Genomic DNA, 15,061 nt, shown 5'->3' with positions numbered 1-15,061 from the left:
TATGAATAACAAAAGGTCCTCGTCGTCTCGGGCCCTAATTAGAATAACAATAGATCCTCGTCGGACCGACTCCGTCGGTCGTCTCGGGCCCTGACTATTATTATCAGCCAACAGAATGCAACTCTTACAATTCATCAATACGGCTTTTATTTTGTAATTTAGGGCCCAGTCCAGGAAGTGTGGTCCTCCCCATCTGTAGCTTCACTTCCCGAGAAGTTCCTCTGTTGCGTTGGCAGTTAGACTGTAAAGAATAAAGATGCTTCCAGGAGCACTCGCCGTGTTGTTGACTCTATTCAGCCTCATTGAGACCAAAGAGAAAGACTTTTATACTTTTAAAGTTGTGAACATCAGGGGAAAGTTAGTGTCCCTGGAAAAATACCGGGGTTCGGTAAGTTTGAGGTAACTTTATACATGATGTTAAAAGTCTCACTGTAACCGGTCTCTGCATTTCAACCGGTGGCATGCATTGATTTTGCATGGCACTGCTTATTGCTTATTCTTCCCAATCAGCATGTTGTTACGTCACTAACAACGTGTAGCGGGTCAGTTTGACTGCGGTATCCCGCTCGGGATGTCCCATCATCATGTAGCCCCGCCAGCCTACGTGGCAAGAAAGCCTGCCGAGCCCCTGCAGCTGCAGGAGCTTTATTGTCTCTTCATTCAACGCAGGTACGGAGGTCTGCAATGGATTGATACAATGTAGCACGAACTGTGTCTTCTTCAGAGGGTTATTAAATGAGACTGAACATAATAATGCATTCTATTTTATGTCGGCAGGTTTCTTCTTCATTGGTTGTTTTATTTGTGTATTGCAATCCGCCAACCAGTTAATGTCCAAAGTCACCACGCGACAGCAAACGTATATACAAGTAATAAATAAATGTATCACGTATTCGACCAGCAATGTATTTGTGTCACTGTAAATCCAATACATTTTTTTGTGTGTGTTTAAAGTCATCTTTAAAGTGTTAAACATAACTTCAAAGGATGCTCCTGTAAACATATATAAAGTATGTATCCTCCCCAATGTCCCTAGTATAGGTCTCTTTCACAGATGATTCCATGTTGTCACCATATAGCCATATATCACTTACTATGTGTTAAACATTTATAATGCACTGTTGCCGCTGTAAAGGATTTGATTTGTATCAGGTCGACTCTATAATGGTCATAAATAACCCCATGAGGTTTTCATATGCTTGAATTGGCTTCATTGTGACACTAGATGTCATCAAAGTGTCAGTCTGTAGTCTACATTAAAGAGCGCATGCGCTTACTTATCCAGTGATTAGAAACCTGATTGACAGTGAACCAAAGCATGAGGCTTTAACACGTATTAACCTGCACTCATATACTTAACTGTTTCCATACCGTGTATCTGGACACCCATGAACACGTCAATAACACCTAACATGAAAAGGTAAACAACAAAAGCATTGAACTCCTCAGAGATGGAGCTGTCATGTTGTGAAATAAGTATTTAAATCCTTTACTGAAGTAAAATAACCAATACAGCAATGTTTCAAATACTTCACGACAAGTAAGAGTCCTGCATTAATAATCTTAGTACAAAAGTAGTAGCAGCAAAATGTACTGAAAGTATCAAAGTAAAAGTCCTTGATTCGCCCTTGTGACACATATTGTTATATCTGATATTATGAGGCCACATTTACCAATATCTACGTTTCTGTTCTTGAATTTATTCTTGACATATATATATATATATATTTATAATATGTAACCATAGCGGTTCTAAGAGGAGCCCGGGTTCGCTTCCCAGTTTGGGCGGTCCTTCTGTGTGGAGTTTGCATGTTCTCCCCGTCGCATCGGGGTTCCTACCTGGTTCTCTGTCTTCCTCCCGCCGTCCAACGACATGCACATCAGGTTAACTGGACTCTAAATTGCCTGTAGGTGTGAATGGTTGTCTGTCTCTATATGTGCCCCTGCCATAGAAGGGCGCCATGTCCATGGTGAACCCATACCTCGCCCAATGTGATCGGCTCAAGCGCCCTGAATAGGATAAACAGTTCTAAGTAATAATCTTCATAAGCTTCATCCTACAAAGATCATGAAACTAGAAACGAGAAAACATATTGTGTCCTTCTTTTCACGTTTAGTAATTCCTGAGATGAACACAATCTAACACGACTAACAGATGAGCTGCACAGAGCATGCTCAGTACATTACGCCCAACCGTTCCTCGGTTGCTGTTTATTGTTTTATGGCTGTCAGGCCGGTGACTGTCTTGCTTACACATGAAGTGTGTTCCTTTGGCTTCAGGCGTCCCTGGTGGTGAATGTAGCCAGTGACTGTGGCTTCACTGAAAAGCACTACGGAGACCTGCAGCAGCTCCAGCGGGACTTTGGGCCATATCACTTCAATGTGCTGGCCTTCCCCTGCAACCAGTTCGGGCAGCAGGAGCCCGGCAGCGACAAGGAGATCGACAGCTTTGTTCGCAGAGTGTACGGAGTCTCCTTCCCCATGTTCAGTAAAATCGCTGTCGTCGGAACCGGAGCCAACAATGTCTACAAGTACCTCGTTGGTGAGTGAGATGTGATGGTGTGAGTTTGAAAGGGGAAATGTTAAATATTCAGAAATGCCAAATGACACAAATAACTAAATATGGATGGTACAGTAAGTATGAATGATACTGATTCCTTCGGAGACTGACAAGGGACATATACACAGCTAGATGGAAAAAATATATGTAAAAATAAGGAAGTTGGCAAGTGACACGCCCTCCCTAACCTCACAGGATTTGGGATTTTTGTTAGCGCTTGAGGCTCAGTATCTCTTAAAAAGAAAAGCACTATGTTTCACCAAGATGCAACCCATATATATAAGTTTTAAACTAAGTTAAAGATACCCTGCGATAAGAACTCTGAATTTATTTTGTACTAGAGATCTGTTTGTTGGACCGAATTTATGACTGACTGAAAACGTTGGTGAAGTGTTACATGGTTGGTTTGATTTTTTGCTTCTTTATTTATAATTTGTTCCTGCTTTAACATTTTTATTTTTGTCTTTCCTTATGCATGGTTAATTTTTACTTTATTTTTATTATTATTATTATTATTATGCATTCTTACCTTTGAAGATTGTATTTCTGTAAAAATACCTAAATAAAATATCAAGTATTAAAAAAAAGAGGGCAGCAATGGGATGAAGGTATAAAGGAAGATGGCTGATATATATTAACTCATTTTCAATCTCTCATTCTCTGCAGAGTCTTCTGAAAATGAGCCTGACTGGAATTTCTGGAAGTATCTCATTGATGTGAATGGGAAAGTGTTGGATGCATGGGGCCCAAAGGTTCCTGTCAAAGAAATCAGACCCAAAATATCTGAAATGGTGCGGCAGATAATCCTAAAGAAGAAAGAAGAGCTTTAACCTGCTGTTAAGGTTACGGGTTAGATTTTAAGAGGTAAACTAAACACATTTATTTTACTTGTACAATGAGTCTTTGTTTTACTAAACCATTAGTAAGTCACATAGAAAAAGCAAGTTATCCTTGCTCTAATGAAAGCACTGATGAAACATCAAAAAAAAAAAAAAAAATCAAGATCAAGTTTTACATCAGGTGGATGACATTTGAAGCTGCAACTTTGATCCAAAGAGCTCCTGTTTTCCTATTTGTTTGCCTTGTGGATTATGTGTTTGGCTGATGATCACGTCTGATTTGATCGAATAAACATTTACTGTGATGAGAGAAAGGTATACCTGGCTACTACGGTTTTCTTTACTGGACATTTTCAGAACACAAACATTAACTTATGAAAAACATAAATTTCTTAGGGAATTCATGATATTGGGTGCCATGAAGACGACATAAAATCTCCAACCAGGTTCTGCTGTTTTGAGTTTTACTGCTTATCACTGTCATTCAATTTACCATAAATATAAGGGCTATAGCAGACAATAATGTAGTTGAAGGCCTTTTCAGTTTTTCTAAGTGTAGTTTTCAACAAATTAATCTTCTTCTTTGAAGCACCCAGTTCTGCTGGTATATACACAGACATTTTATGACATGTAACATAGTTGTAATAATGTACACTGCATTTTTATAGGAGAAGTTCAAATTGCTGATTATCTCTTACGCATTAATAGACACTTAACATTTATTATATCTGCTTACATCTACATTATATTACAACTACAATTCATTATAATGAAAGTCAATTATATTAAGGCTGTAGGGTGGGGTAATTTGAGAAAATGTGTTGTTATATTTGTTGAAATTGTCATTACATTAAAAAGAAAATTGGAATCTGTGGCTCACAGGACTGTAGAAAGCTGTGAAATGATCGGATTGCATACCTGCTTTGCACTCATTGTGCATCCCAGAGTCTTCCACGAGCTGCTATGGCTTCACAGCTTTCAGTACTGACAACAGCCATGTTTGTGAGGGAGAGGGAGTCCGAACACATGGACTGTCAGGTGTCACTGATTTGGCAACTTTCTCACTAATGTAGCACTTTTTCCGACAATGCTGCAATGTCTTTGTAAAACTGGTATTTTCCAATAAATAGTTAAAGTTAACGTTTTACATTTCTTCAAAATGTACAATCGCTTCAGGGACGTGAGGATATTGACACACCGGCTTTTGCTGAAGTTTTCACAGGTTGCTTTTCATAATCTTCTGATAGATGTAGCACATCTTTTAATGCTGTGCACTCATCTGGGGACGGAGGTAGAATCTTGGATTACTTGTGAGCACACGTCTCCTAACCCTGCCCCACTGGTGCAGGGAACAAATTGTACCAATCCCTCCTCCAGAGCAAGCCAGTCAGTGGGGGGGTCATATAAACTGTAAAAAGGGTTTACCTGAGTGTGAATATCATCACACAATTTAATTGCAACACATATTTAATTGATACATCAAGAAATTACAAAATGTGACATTTATATAAGTTATAAGTTAAGTATAAATATAATCGTTGGATGATGTGATAACACACAAATACATAGTTAAATTACATAAAGAGATATTAGATTATCAACTACAATTGTTATACCCTCTATTTCATTGCAATGGTGAAATAAAGTTTTTTTTAATCTTTCTTAATTTATGACCTATTTTTGAGAAATAAAATCTGAGGACAATCCATGAAAGAAAAGAAAACAACATGACAAAAAAGAAAATGAACTTGGTTGCAAATATGTGTCAGCTGTAATGTAATGACCAACATACATATTCTGCTTCGCCACCACTGCCTTCCATTATACATTTAAATTGAGATTTCATTGAGCAGTATGCTTTATATTCCAGAAATGAGTCAGAAATAATGTGGCTGGTGGTTTTAAACTTTCCCCATCATGAGGCGTATTGAGTATTTACAACACTCAATCTGAAAAGGCCCACTGTACCGGCCCAATAAAGGTGTCAGTGAGCATTAAACCCAAGTTGTGTCTTTTCTGTATTCTACCAGAGGGTAAAGAAAAGGAGTCCAAGCAGTAGATGGACCGTACCCAGTCGGATGGAGCAGGCGCCACATGCAGTTTTTGTTGATTGAGGTGTAGTTGTTGGTGCAGCTGTGGTCGTTGTTGCTGCTGGTGTAGTTGTTGGTGGTACGGCTGTAGCTTTTGGTGGTGCAGCTGTGGCTGTTGGTTTTGCAGCTGTGGTTATTGGTGGTGCAGCTGTGGTTATTGGTGGTGCAGCTGTGGTTATTGGTGGTGCAGCTGTGGTTATTGGTTTTGCAGCTGTGGTTATTGGTGGTGCAGCTGTGGTTATTGGTTTTGCAGCTGTGGCTTTTGGTGGTGCAGCTGTGGCTGTTGGTGGTGCAGCTGTGGTTGTTGGTGCTGGTGTAGTTGTTGGAGCAGCTGTGGTTGTTGGTGGTGGTGTAGTTGTTGGAGCAGCTGTGGTTGTTGGTGCTGGTGTAGTTGTTGGAGCAGCTGTGGTTGTTGGTGGTGCAGCTGTGGCTGTTATTGGTGGTGCAGCTGTGGTTATTGGTTTTGCAGCTGTGGTTATTGGTGGTGCAGCTGTGGTTATTGGTTTTGCAGCTGTGGTTATTGGTGGTGCAGCTGTGGCTGTTGGTTTTGCAGCTGTGGTTATTGGTGGTGCAGCTGTGGCTGTTGGTTTTGCAGCTGTGGTTATTGGTGGTGCAGCTGTGGTTATTGGTGGTGCAGCTGTGGCTTTTGGTGGTGCAGCTGTGGTTGTTGGTGCTGGTGTAGTTGTTGGAGCACCTGTGGTTGTTGGTGGTGGTGTAGTTGTTGGAGCAGCTGTGGTTGTTGGTGCTGGTGTAGTTGTTGGAGCAGCTGTGGTTGTTGGTGGTGCAGCTGTGGTTGTTGGTGCTGGTGTAGTTGTTGGAGCAGCTGTGGTTGTTGGTGGTGGTGTAGTTGTTGGAGCAGCTGTGGTTGTTGGTGCTGGTGTAGTTGTTGGAGCAGCTGTGGTTGTTGGTGGTGCAGCTGTGGCTGTTGGTGCTGGTGTAGTTGTTGGAGCAGCTGTGGTTGTTGGTGGTGGTGTAGTTGTTGGAGCAGCTGTGGTTATTGGTGGTGCAGCTGTGGCTGTTGGTGGTGCCGCTGTGGTTGTTGGTGGTGCAGCTGTGGTTATTGGTGGTGCAGCTGTGGTTATTGGTTGGAGCAGCTGTGGTTATTGGTGGTGCAGCTGTGGTCGTTGTTTGAGCAGCTGTGGCTGTTGGTGGTGTAGCTGTGGTTATTGGTGGTGCAGCTGTGGTTATTGGTGGTGCAGCTGTGGTTATTGGTGGTGCAGCTGTGGCTGTTGGTTTTGCAGCTGTGGTTATTGGTGGTGCAGCTGTGGTTATTGGTGGTGCAGCTGTGGTTATTGGTCGTGCAGCTGTGGTTATTGGTGGTGCAGCTGTGGTTATTGGTGGTGCAGCTGTGGTTATTGGTGGTGCAGCTGTGGTTATTGGTGGTGCAGCTGTGGTTATTGGTGGTGCAGCTGTGGTTATTGGTGGTGCAGTTGTGGTTATTGGTGGTGCAGTTGTGGTTATTGGTGGTGCAGCTGTGGTTATTGGTGGTGCAGCTGTGGTTATTGGTTTTGCAGCTGTGGTTATTGGTGGTGCAGCTGTGGTTATTGGTTTTGCAGCTGTGGTTATTGGTGGTGCAGCTGTGGTTATTGGTGGTGCAGCTGTGGTTATTGGTGGTGCAGCTGTGGTTATTGGTGGTGCAGCTGTGGTTATTGGTGGTGCAGCTGTGGTTATTGGTGCAGCTGTGGTTATTGGTGGTGCAGCTGTGGTTATTGGTGGTGCAGCTGTGGCTGTTGGTTTTGCAGCTGTGGTTATTGGTGGTGCAGCTGTGGTTATTGGTGGTGCAGCTGTGGTTATTGGTGGTGCAGCTGTGGTTATTGGTGGTGCAGCTGTGGTTATTGGTGGTGCAGCTGTGGTTATTGGTGGTGCAGCTGTGGTTATTGGAGTGCAGCTGTGGTTATTGGTGCTGGTGTAGTTGTTGGAGCAGCTGTGGTTGTTGGTGGTGCAGCTGTGGTTGTTGGTGCTGGTGTAGTTGTTGGAGCAGCTGTGGTTGTTGGTGGTGGTGCAGCTGTGGTTATTGGTGGTGCAGCTGTGGTTGTTGGTGCTGTGGTTGTTGCAGCTGTGGTTATTGGTGGAGCAGCTGTGGTTGTTGGTGGTGCAGCTGTGGCTGTTGGTGCTGGTGTAGTTGTTGGAGCAGCTGTGGTTATTGGTGGTGCAGCTGTGGTTATTGGTGGTGCAGCTGTGGTTATTGGTTTTGCAGCTGTGGTTATTGGTTTTGCAGCTGTGGTTTGGTTGGTTGCAGCTGTGGTTATTGGTGGTTATTGGTGGTACAGCTGTGGTTATTGGTGGTGCAGCTGTGGTTATTGGTGGTGCAGCTGTGGCTGTTGGTTTTGCAGCTGTGGTTATTGGTGGTGCAGCTGTGGTTATTGGTGGTGCAGCTGTGGTTATTGGTGGTGCAGCTGTGGTTATTGGTGGTGCAGCTGTGGTTATTGGTGGTGCAGCTGTGGTTATTGGTGGTGCAGCTGTGGTTATTGGTGCAGCTGTGGTTGTTGGTGCAGCTGTAGTTATTGGTGGTGCAGCTGTGGTTATTGGTGGTGCAGCTGTGGTTATTGGAGCAGCTGTGGTTATTGGTGGTGCAGCTGTGGCTGTTGGTTGGTGCAGCTGTGGTTATTGGTGGTGCAGCTGTGGTTGTTGGTTTGGTGCAGCTGTGGTTATTGGTGGTGCAGCTGTGGTTATTGGTGGTGCAGCTGTGGTTATTGGTGCAGCTGTGGTTATTGGTGGTGCAGCTGTGGTTATTGGTGCAGCTGTGGTTATTGGTGGTGCAGCTGTGGTTATTGGTGGTGCAGCTGTGGTTATTGGTGGTGCAGCTGTGGTTATTGGTGGTGCAGCTGTGGTTATTGGTGGTGCAGCTGTGGTTATTGGTGCAGCTGGTTATTGCAGCTGTGGTTATTGGTGCAGCTGTGGTTATTGGTGGTGCAGCTGTGGTTATTGGTGGTGCAGCTGTGGTTATTGGTGGTGCAGCTGTGGTTATTGGTTGTGCAGCTGTGGTTATTGGTGGTGCAGCTGTGGTTATTGGTGCAGCTGTGGTTGGTGGTGCAGCTGTGGTTATTGGTGGTGCAGCTGTGGTTATTGGTGGTGCAGCTGTGGTTATTGGTGCAGCTGTGGTTATTGGTGGTGCAGCTGTGGTTATTGGTGGTGCAGCTGTGGTTATTGGTGGTTGCAGCTGTGGTTATTGGTGGTGCAGCTGTGGTTATTGGTGGTGCAGCTGTGGTTATTGGTGGTGCAGCTGTGGTTATTGGTGGTGCAGCTGTGGTTATTGGTGGTGCAGCTGTGGTTATTGGTGGTGCAGCTGTGGTTATTGGTGGTGCAGCTGTGGTTATTGGTGGTGCAGCTGTGGTTATTGGTGCAGCTGTGGTTATTGGTGGTGCAGCTGTGGTTATTGGTGGTGCAGCTGTGGTTATTGGTGGTGCAGCTGTGGTTATTGGTGCAGCTGTGGTTATTGGTGGTGCAGCTGTGGTTATTGGTGCAGCTGTGGTTATTGGTGGTGCAGCTGTGGTTATTGGTGCAGCTGTGGTTTTGCAGCTGTGGTTATTGGTGGTGCAGCTGTGGTTATTGGTGGTGCAGCTGTGGTTATTGGTGGTGCAGCTGTGGCTATTGGTGGTGCAGCTGTGGTTATTGGTGGTGCAGCTGTGGTTATTGGTGGTGCAGCTGTGGTTATTGGTCGTGCAGCTGTGGTTATTGGTGGTGCAGCTGTGGTTATTGGTGGTGCAGCTGTGGTTATTGGTGGTGCAGCTGTGGTTATTGGTGGTGCAGCTGTGGTTATTGGTGGTGCAGCTGTGGTTATTGGTGGTGCAGCTGTGGTTATTGGTGGTGCAGCTGTGGTTATTGAGTTTGCAGCTGTGGTTATTGGTGGTGCAGCTGTGGTTATTGGTGGTGCAGCTGTGGTTATTGGTGGTGCAGCTGTGGTTATTGGTGGTGCAGCTGTGGTTATTGGTGGTGCAGCTGTGGTTATTGGTCGTGCAGCTGTGGTTATTGGTGGTGCAGCTGTGGTTATTGGTGGTGCAGTTGTGGTTATTGGTGGTGCAGCTGTGGTTATTGGTGGTGCAGCTGTGGTTATTGGTTTTGCAGCTGTGGTTATTGGTTTTGCAGCTGTGGTTATTGGTGCAGTTGTGGTTATTGGTGGTGCAGCTGTGATTATTGGTGGTGCAGCTGTGGTTATTGGTGGTGCAGCTGTGGTTATTGGTGGTGCAGCTGTGGTTATTGGTGGTGCAGCTGTGGTTATTGGTGTGCAGCTGTGGTTATTGGTGGTGCAGCTGTGGTTATTGGTGCAGCTGGTTATTGGTGCAGCTGTGGTTATTGGTGGTGCAGCTGTGGTTATTGGTGGTGCAGCTGTGGTTATTGGTGGTGCAGCTGTGGTTATTGGTGGTGCAGCAGTGGTTATTGGTGGTGAAGCTATGGTTATTGGTCGTGCAGCTGTGGTTATTGGTGGTGCAGCTGTGGTTATTGGTGGTGCAGCTGTGGTTATTGGTGGTGCAGCTGTGGTTATTGGTGGTGCAGCTGTGGTTATTGGTGGTGCAGCTGTGGTTATTGGTGGTGCAGCTGTGGTTATTGGTGGTGCAGCTGTGGTTATTGGTGGTGCAGCTGTGGTTATTGGTGGTGCAGCTGTGGCTGTTGGTGGTGCAGCTGTGGTTATTGGTGGTGCAGCTGTGGTTATTGGTGGTGCAGCTGTGGTTATTGGTGGTGCAGCTGTGGTTATTGGTGGTGCAGCTGTGGTTATTGGTGGTGCAGCTGTGGTTATTGGTGGTGCAGCTGTGGTTATTGGTGCAGCTGTGGTTATTGGTGGTGCAGCTGTGGTTATTGGTGGTGCAGCTGTGGTTATTGGTGGTGCAGCTGTGGTTATTGGTGTGCAGCTGTGGTGGCAGCTGTGGTTATTGGTGGTGCAGCTGTGGTTATTGGTGGTGCAGCTGTGGTTATTGGTGGTGCAGCTGTGGTTATTGGTTTGCAGCTGTGGTTATTGGTGCAGCTGTGGTTATTGGTGGTGCAGCTGTGGTTATTGGTGGTGCAGCTGTGGTTATTGGTGGTGCAGCTGTGGTTATTGGTGGTGCAGCTGTGGTTATTGGTGGTGCAGCTGTGGTTATTGGTGGTGCAGCTGTGGTTATTGGTGGTGCAGCTGTGGTTAATTGGTGGTGCAGTTGTGGTTATTGGTGGTGCAGCTGTGGTTATTGGTGGCAGCTGTGGTTATTGGTTTTGCAGCTGTGGTTATTGGTGGTGCAGCTGTGGTTATTGGTGGTGCAGCTGTGGTTATTGGTGGTGCAGCTGTGGTTATTGGTTTTGCAGCTGTGGTTATTGGTGGTGCAGCTGTGGTTATTGGTGGTGCAGCTGTGGTTATTGGTGGTGCAGCTGTGGTTATTGGTGGTGCAGCTGTGGTTATTGGTGGTGCAGCTGTGGTTATTGGTGCAGCTGTGGTTATTGGTGGTGCAGCTGTGGTTATTGGTGGTGCAGCTGTGGTTATTGGTGGTGCAGCTGTGGTTATTGGTGGTGCAGCTGTGGTTATTGGTGGTGCAGCTGTGGTTATTGGTGGTGCAGCTGTGGTTATTGGTTGTGCAGCTGTGGTTATTGGTGGTGCAGCTGTGGTTATTGGTCGTGCAGCTGTGGTTATTGGTGCAGCTGTGGTTATTGGTTTTGCAGCTGTGGTTATTGGTGGTGCAGCTGTGGTTATTGGTGGTGCAGCTGTGGCTATTGGTGGTGCAGCTGTGGTTATTGGTGGTGCAGCTGTGGTTATTGGTGGTGCAGCTGTGGTTATTGGTGGTGCAGCTGTGGTTATTGGTGGTGCAGCTGTGGTTATTGGTGGTGCAGCTGTGGTTATTGGTGGTGCAGCTGTGGTTATTGGTGTGCAGCTGTATTGGTGGTGCAGCTGTGGTTATTGGTGGTGCAGCTGTGGTTATTGGTGGTGCAGCTGTGGTTATTGGTGGTGCAGTTGTGGTTATTGGTGGTGCAGCTGTGGTTATTGGTGGTGCAGCTGTGATTATTGGTCCTGCAGCTGTGGTTATTGGTGGTGCAGCTGTGGTTATTGGTGGTGCAGCTGTGGTTATTGGTGGTGCAGCTGTGGTTATTGGTGGTGCAGCTGTGGTTATTGGTGGTGCAGCTGTGGTTATTGGTGGTGCAGTTGTGGTTATTGGTGGTGCAGCTGTGGTTATTGGTCGTGCAGCTGTGGTTATTGGTGGTGCAGCTGTGATTATTGGTGGTGCAGCTGTGGTTATTGGTGGTGCAGTTGTGGTTATTGGTGGTGCAGCTGTGGTTATTGGTCGTGCAGCTGTGGTTATTGGTGGTGCAGCTGTGGTTATTGGTCGTGCAGCTGTGGTTATTGGTGGTGCAGCTGTGATTATTGGTGGTGCAGCTGTGGTTATTGGTGGTGCAGTTGTGGTTATTGGTGGTGCAGCTGTGGTTATTGGTGGTGCAGCTGTGGTTATTGGTTTTGCAGCTGTGGTTATTGGTGGTGCAGCTGTGGTTATTGGTGGTGCAGCTGTGGTTATTGGTGCAGCTGTGGTTATTGGTGGTGCAGCTGTGGTTATTGGTGGTGCAGCTGTGGTTATTGGTGGTGCAGCTGTGGTTATTGGTGGTGCAGCTGTGGTTATTGGTGGTGCAGCTGTGGTTATTGGTTTTGCAGCTGTGGTTATTGGTGGTGCAGCTGTGGTTATTGGTGGTGCAGCTGTGGTTATTGGTGGTGCAGCTGTGGTTATTGGTGGTGCAGCTGTGGTTATTGGTGGTGCAGCTGTGGTTATTGGTGGTGCAGCTGTGGTTATTGGTGGTGCAGCTGTGGTTATTGGTGGTGCAGCTGTGGTTATTGGTGGTGCAGGTGTGGTTATTGGTGCAGCTGTGGTTATTGGTGGTGCAGCTGTGGTTATTGGTGGTGCAGCTGTGGTTATTGGTGGTGCAGCTGTGGTTATTGGTGGTGCAGCTGTGGTTATTGGTGGTGCAGCTGTGGTTATTGGTGGTGCAGCTGTGGTTATTGGTGGTGCAGCTGTGGTTATTGGTGGTGCAGCTGTGGTTATTGGTGGTGCAGCTGTGGTTATTGGTTTTGCAGCTGTGGTTATTGGTGGTGCAGCTGTGGTTATTGGTTTTGCAGCTGTGGTTATTGGTGGTGCAGCTGTGGTTATTGGTGGTGCAGCTGTGGTTATTGGTGGTGCAGCTGTGGTTATTGGTGGTGCAGCTGTGGTTATTGGTGGTGCAGCTGTGGTTATTGGTGGTGCAGCTGTGGTTATTGGTTGTGCAGCTGTGGTTATTGGTGGTGCAGCTGTGGTTATTGGTGGTGCAGCTGTGGTTATTGGTGGTGCAGCTGTGGTTATTGGTGGTGCAGCTGTGGTTATTGGTGGTGCAGCTGTGGTTATTGGTGGTGCAGCTGTGGTTATTGGTGCAGCTGTGGTTATTGGTGGTGCAGCTGTGGTTATTGGTGGTGCAGCTGTGGTTATTGGTGGTGCAGCTGTGATTATTGGTGGTGCAGCTGTGGTTATTGGTGGTGCAGCTGTGGTTATTGGTGGTGCAGCTGTGGTTATTGGTCGTGCAGCTGTGGTTATTGGTGGTGCAGCTGTGGTTATTGGTGGTGCAGCTGTGGTTATTGGTGGTGCAGCTGTGGTTATTGGTCATGCAGCTGTGGTTATTGGTGGTGCAGCTGTGGTTATTGGTGGTGCAGTTGTGGTTATTGGTGGTGCAGCTGTGGTTATTGGTGGTGCAGCTGTGGTTATTGGTTTTGCAGCTGTGGTTATTGGTTTTGCAGCTGTGGTTATTGGTGGTGCAGCTGTGGTTATTGGTGGTGCAGCTGTGGTTATTGGTGGTGCAGCTGTGGTTATTGGTCGTGCAGCTGTGGTTATTGGTCGTGCAGCTGTGGTTATTGGTGCAGCTGTGGTTATTGGTGGTGCAGCTGTGGTTATTGGTGGTGCAGCTGTGGTTATTGGTCGTGCAGCTGTGGCTGTTGGTGGTGCCGCTGTGGTTATTGGTGGTGCAGCTGTGGTTATTGGTGGTGCAGCTGTGGTTATTGGTGGTGCAGCTGTGGTTATTGGTGGTGCAGCTGTGGTTGTTGGTGGTGCAGCTGTGGTTATTGGTGGTGCAGCTGTGGTTATTGGTGGTGCAGCTGTGGTTATTGGTGGTGCAGCTGTGGTTATTGGTGGTGCAGCTGTGGCTGTTGGTGGTGCAGCTGTGGTTATTGGTGGTGCAGCTGTGGTTATTGGTGGTGCAGCTGTGGTTATTGGTGCAGCTGTGGTTATTGGTGGTGCAGCTGTGGCTGTTGGTGGTGCAGCTGTGGTTATTGGTGGTGCAGCTGTGGTTATTGGTCGTGCAGCTGTAGTTGTTGGTGGTGCAGCTGTGGTTATTGGTGGTGCAGCTGTGGTTATTGGTCGTGCAGCTGTAGTTATTGGTGGTGCAGCTGTGGTTATTGGTGGTGCAGCTGTGGTTATTGGTGGTGCAGCTGTGGCTGTTGGTTTTGCAGCTGTGGTTATTGGTTTTGCAGCTGTGGTTATTGGTTTTGCAGCTGTGGTTATTGGTGGTGCAGTTGTGGTTATTGGTGGTGCAGCTGTGGCTATTGCATACAAATTATGATCAAATACAAATGTCTAATCAAATGTCTAAAAAATCCTGCGTGTCTAATATGCTCTTCTCTTTTTTGTCTTCTTCTGTACAAATATATTTGCACAGCGAAGTCGAGACATGTATTGTAATGTGTACAATTCACACCGATTTTGAATGGAATTTTGCTACGATTTAGTACGATTTAAAATACTTTACAAAAAAATTAATTCTGGGAATTGACAAATGTCTTAAAAGTTCTTTATATGCTCTATTTCTGATATATATAAGTCACTTATATATTGTAAGAATAAGTAGAGTTACCTGTGCAGGAGAGGGCCCAGATGAGAGTCAGAGAAAGGACCAGCTTCATCATGATTAGCAGGTAGTCTTCTGTAGATTAGTTGTCCTGGAAGGTGATGTTACACCTTATTGGCGCCGTTGCTCTGAATATACTGTGCAGGTGTTCTACAAATATATGACACATGCCTACGGAAGCATTTTAGGGATTGGGTGTGAACACATTTTCACAACGTTCTGCCTCTCAATTTCTCTTTTTTTTCTTCGGAATAGCAACACACCAACACACCTTCGCACACCCTTTTGGACAAATAACAAGAAGAAAATTTGCTTGATGCAAAACACTACGATGATGGCATTGTGAACAATGTGCCCTTTGATACAACTTTCCTATGCATTATGTAGTAAAGGAAGGCCCTTGCACTTGAATATTTCACAACTTGCTAGCATGCACTTCTTGCTTTCCATCTTTGGGAAAGCTGTGGAATTGGAAAGTGTTACATTTTTAACTATTTTTCTCTTATCTTGTACTGCACTTTATTTTTCTATTGGACTCTGGTTTGTTCTATTTTATCTTTATTCATTCTTATTCTACTTTCTTTCAAAACTTTTCGATCTCAAGTCCTTTATGTCTTTTGTAAAATACTTTGCCTAATTGCCTTAATGTTGAAAGTTGCTTTACAAATACATTTGTCTTGTCCTGCTTTGCATTGTCTGCATCACCTTATAGCATAGCTTAATATTAACAGCATTTAAAGTAGAAGTAGTAATATGCA

The 15,061-nt window shown here is 45.8% G+C and overlaps 1 protein-coding gene across 1 annotated transcript; it reads left to right on the top strand.

Moving 5' to 3' along the window:
* The first annotated feature begins 237 nt into the window (after positions 1 to 237).
* Positions 238 to 3,717, top strand: gpx7 (glutathione peroxidase 7). The gene is made up of 3 exons (XM_056414572.1): positions 238 to 388; positions 2,281 to 2,542; positions 3,227 to 3,717. Exons 1-3 carry the CDS (start codon positions 257 to 259, stop codon positions 3,388 to 3,390), a joined length of 558 nt encoding a protein of 185 aa, XP_056270547.1. The 5' UTR covers positions 238 to 256; the 3' UTR covers positions 3,391 to 3,717.
* The last annotated feature ends 11,344 nt before the right edge of the window (positions 3,718 to 15,061 follow it).

This window comes from Pseudoliparis swirei, chromosome 5, assembly GCF_029220125.1.
Source record: "Pseudoliparis swirei isolate HS2019 ecotype Mariana Trench chromosome 5, NWPU_hadal_v1, whole genome shotgun sequence".
Taxonomy (NCBI): domain Eukaryota; kingdom Metazoa; phylum Chordata; class Actinopteri; order Perciformes; family Liparidae; genus Pseudoliparis; species Pseudoliparis swirei.
Note: the sequence above shows the minus strand (reverse complement) of the source record. Positions and strands in the feature narration are given on the sequence as shown.

Coding starts and splice junctions, on each gene's coding strand:
- gpx7 (XM_056414572.1), top strand. CDS start 257: ATGCTTCCAGGAGCACTCGCCGTGTTGTTGACTCTATTCAGCCTCATT. Junction 389..2,280: donor TGGAAAAATACCGGGGTTCG/GTAAGTTTGAGG, acceptor CTTTGGCTTCAG/GCGTCCCTGGTGGTGAATGT. Junction 2,543..3,226: donor TGTCTACAAGTACCTCGTTG/GTGAGTGAGATG, acceptor CATTCTCTGCAG/AGTCTTCTGAAAATGAGCCT.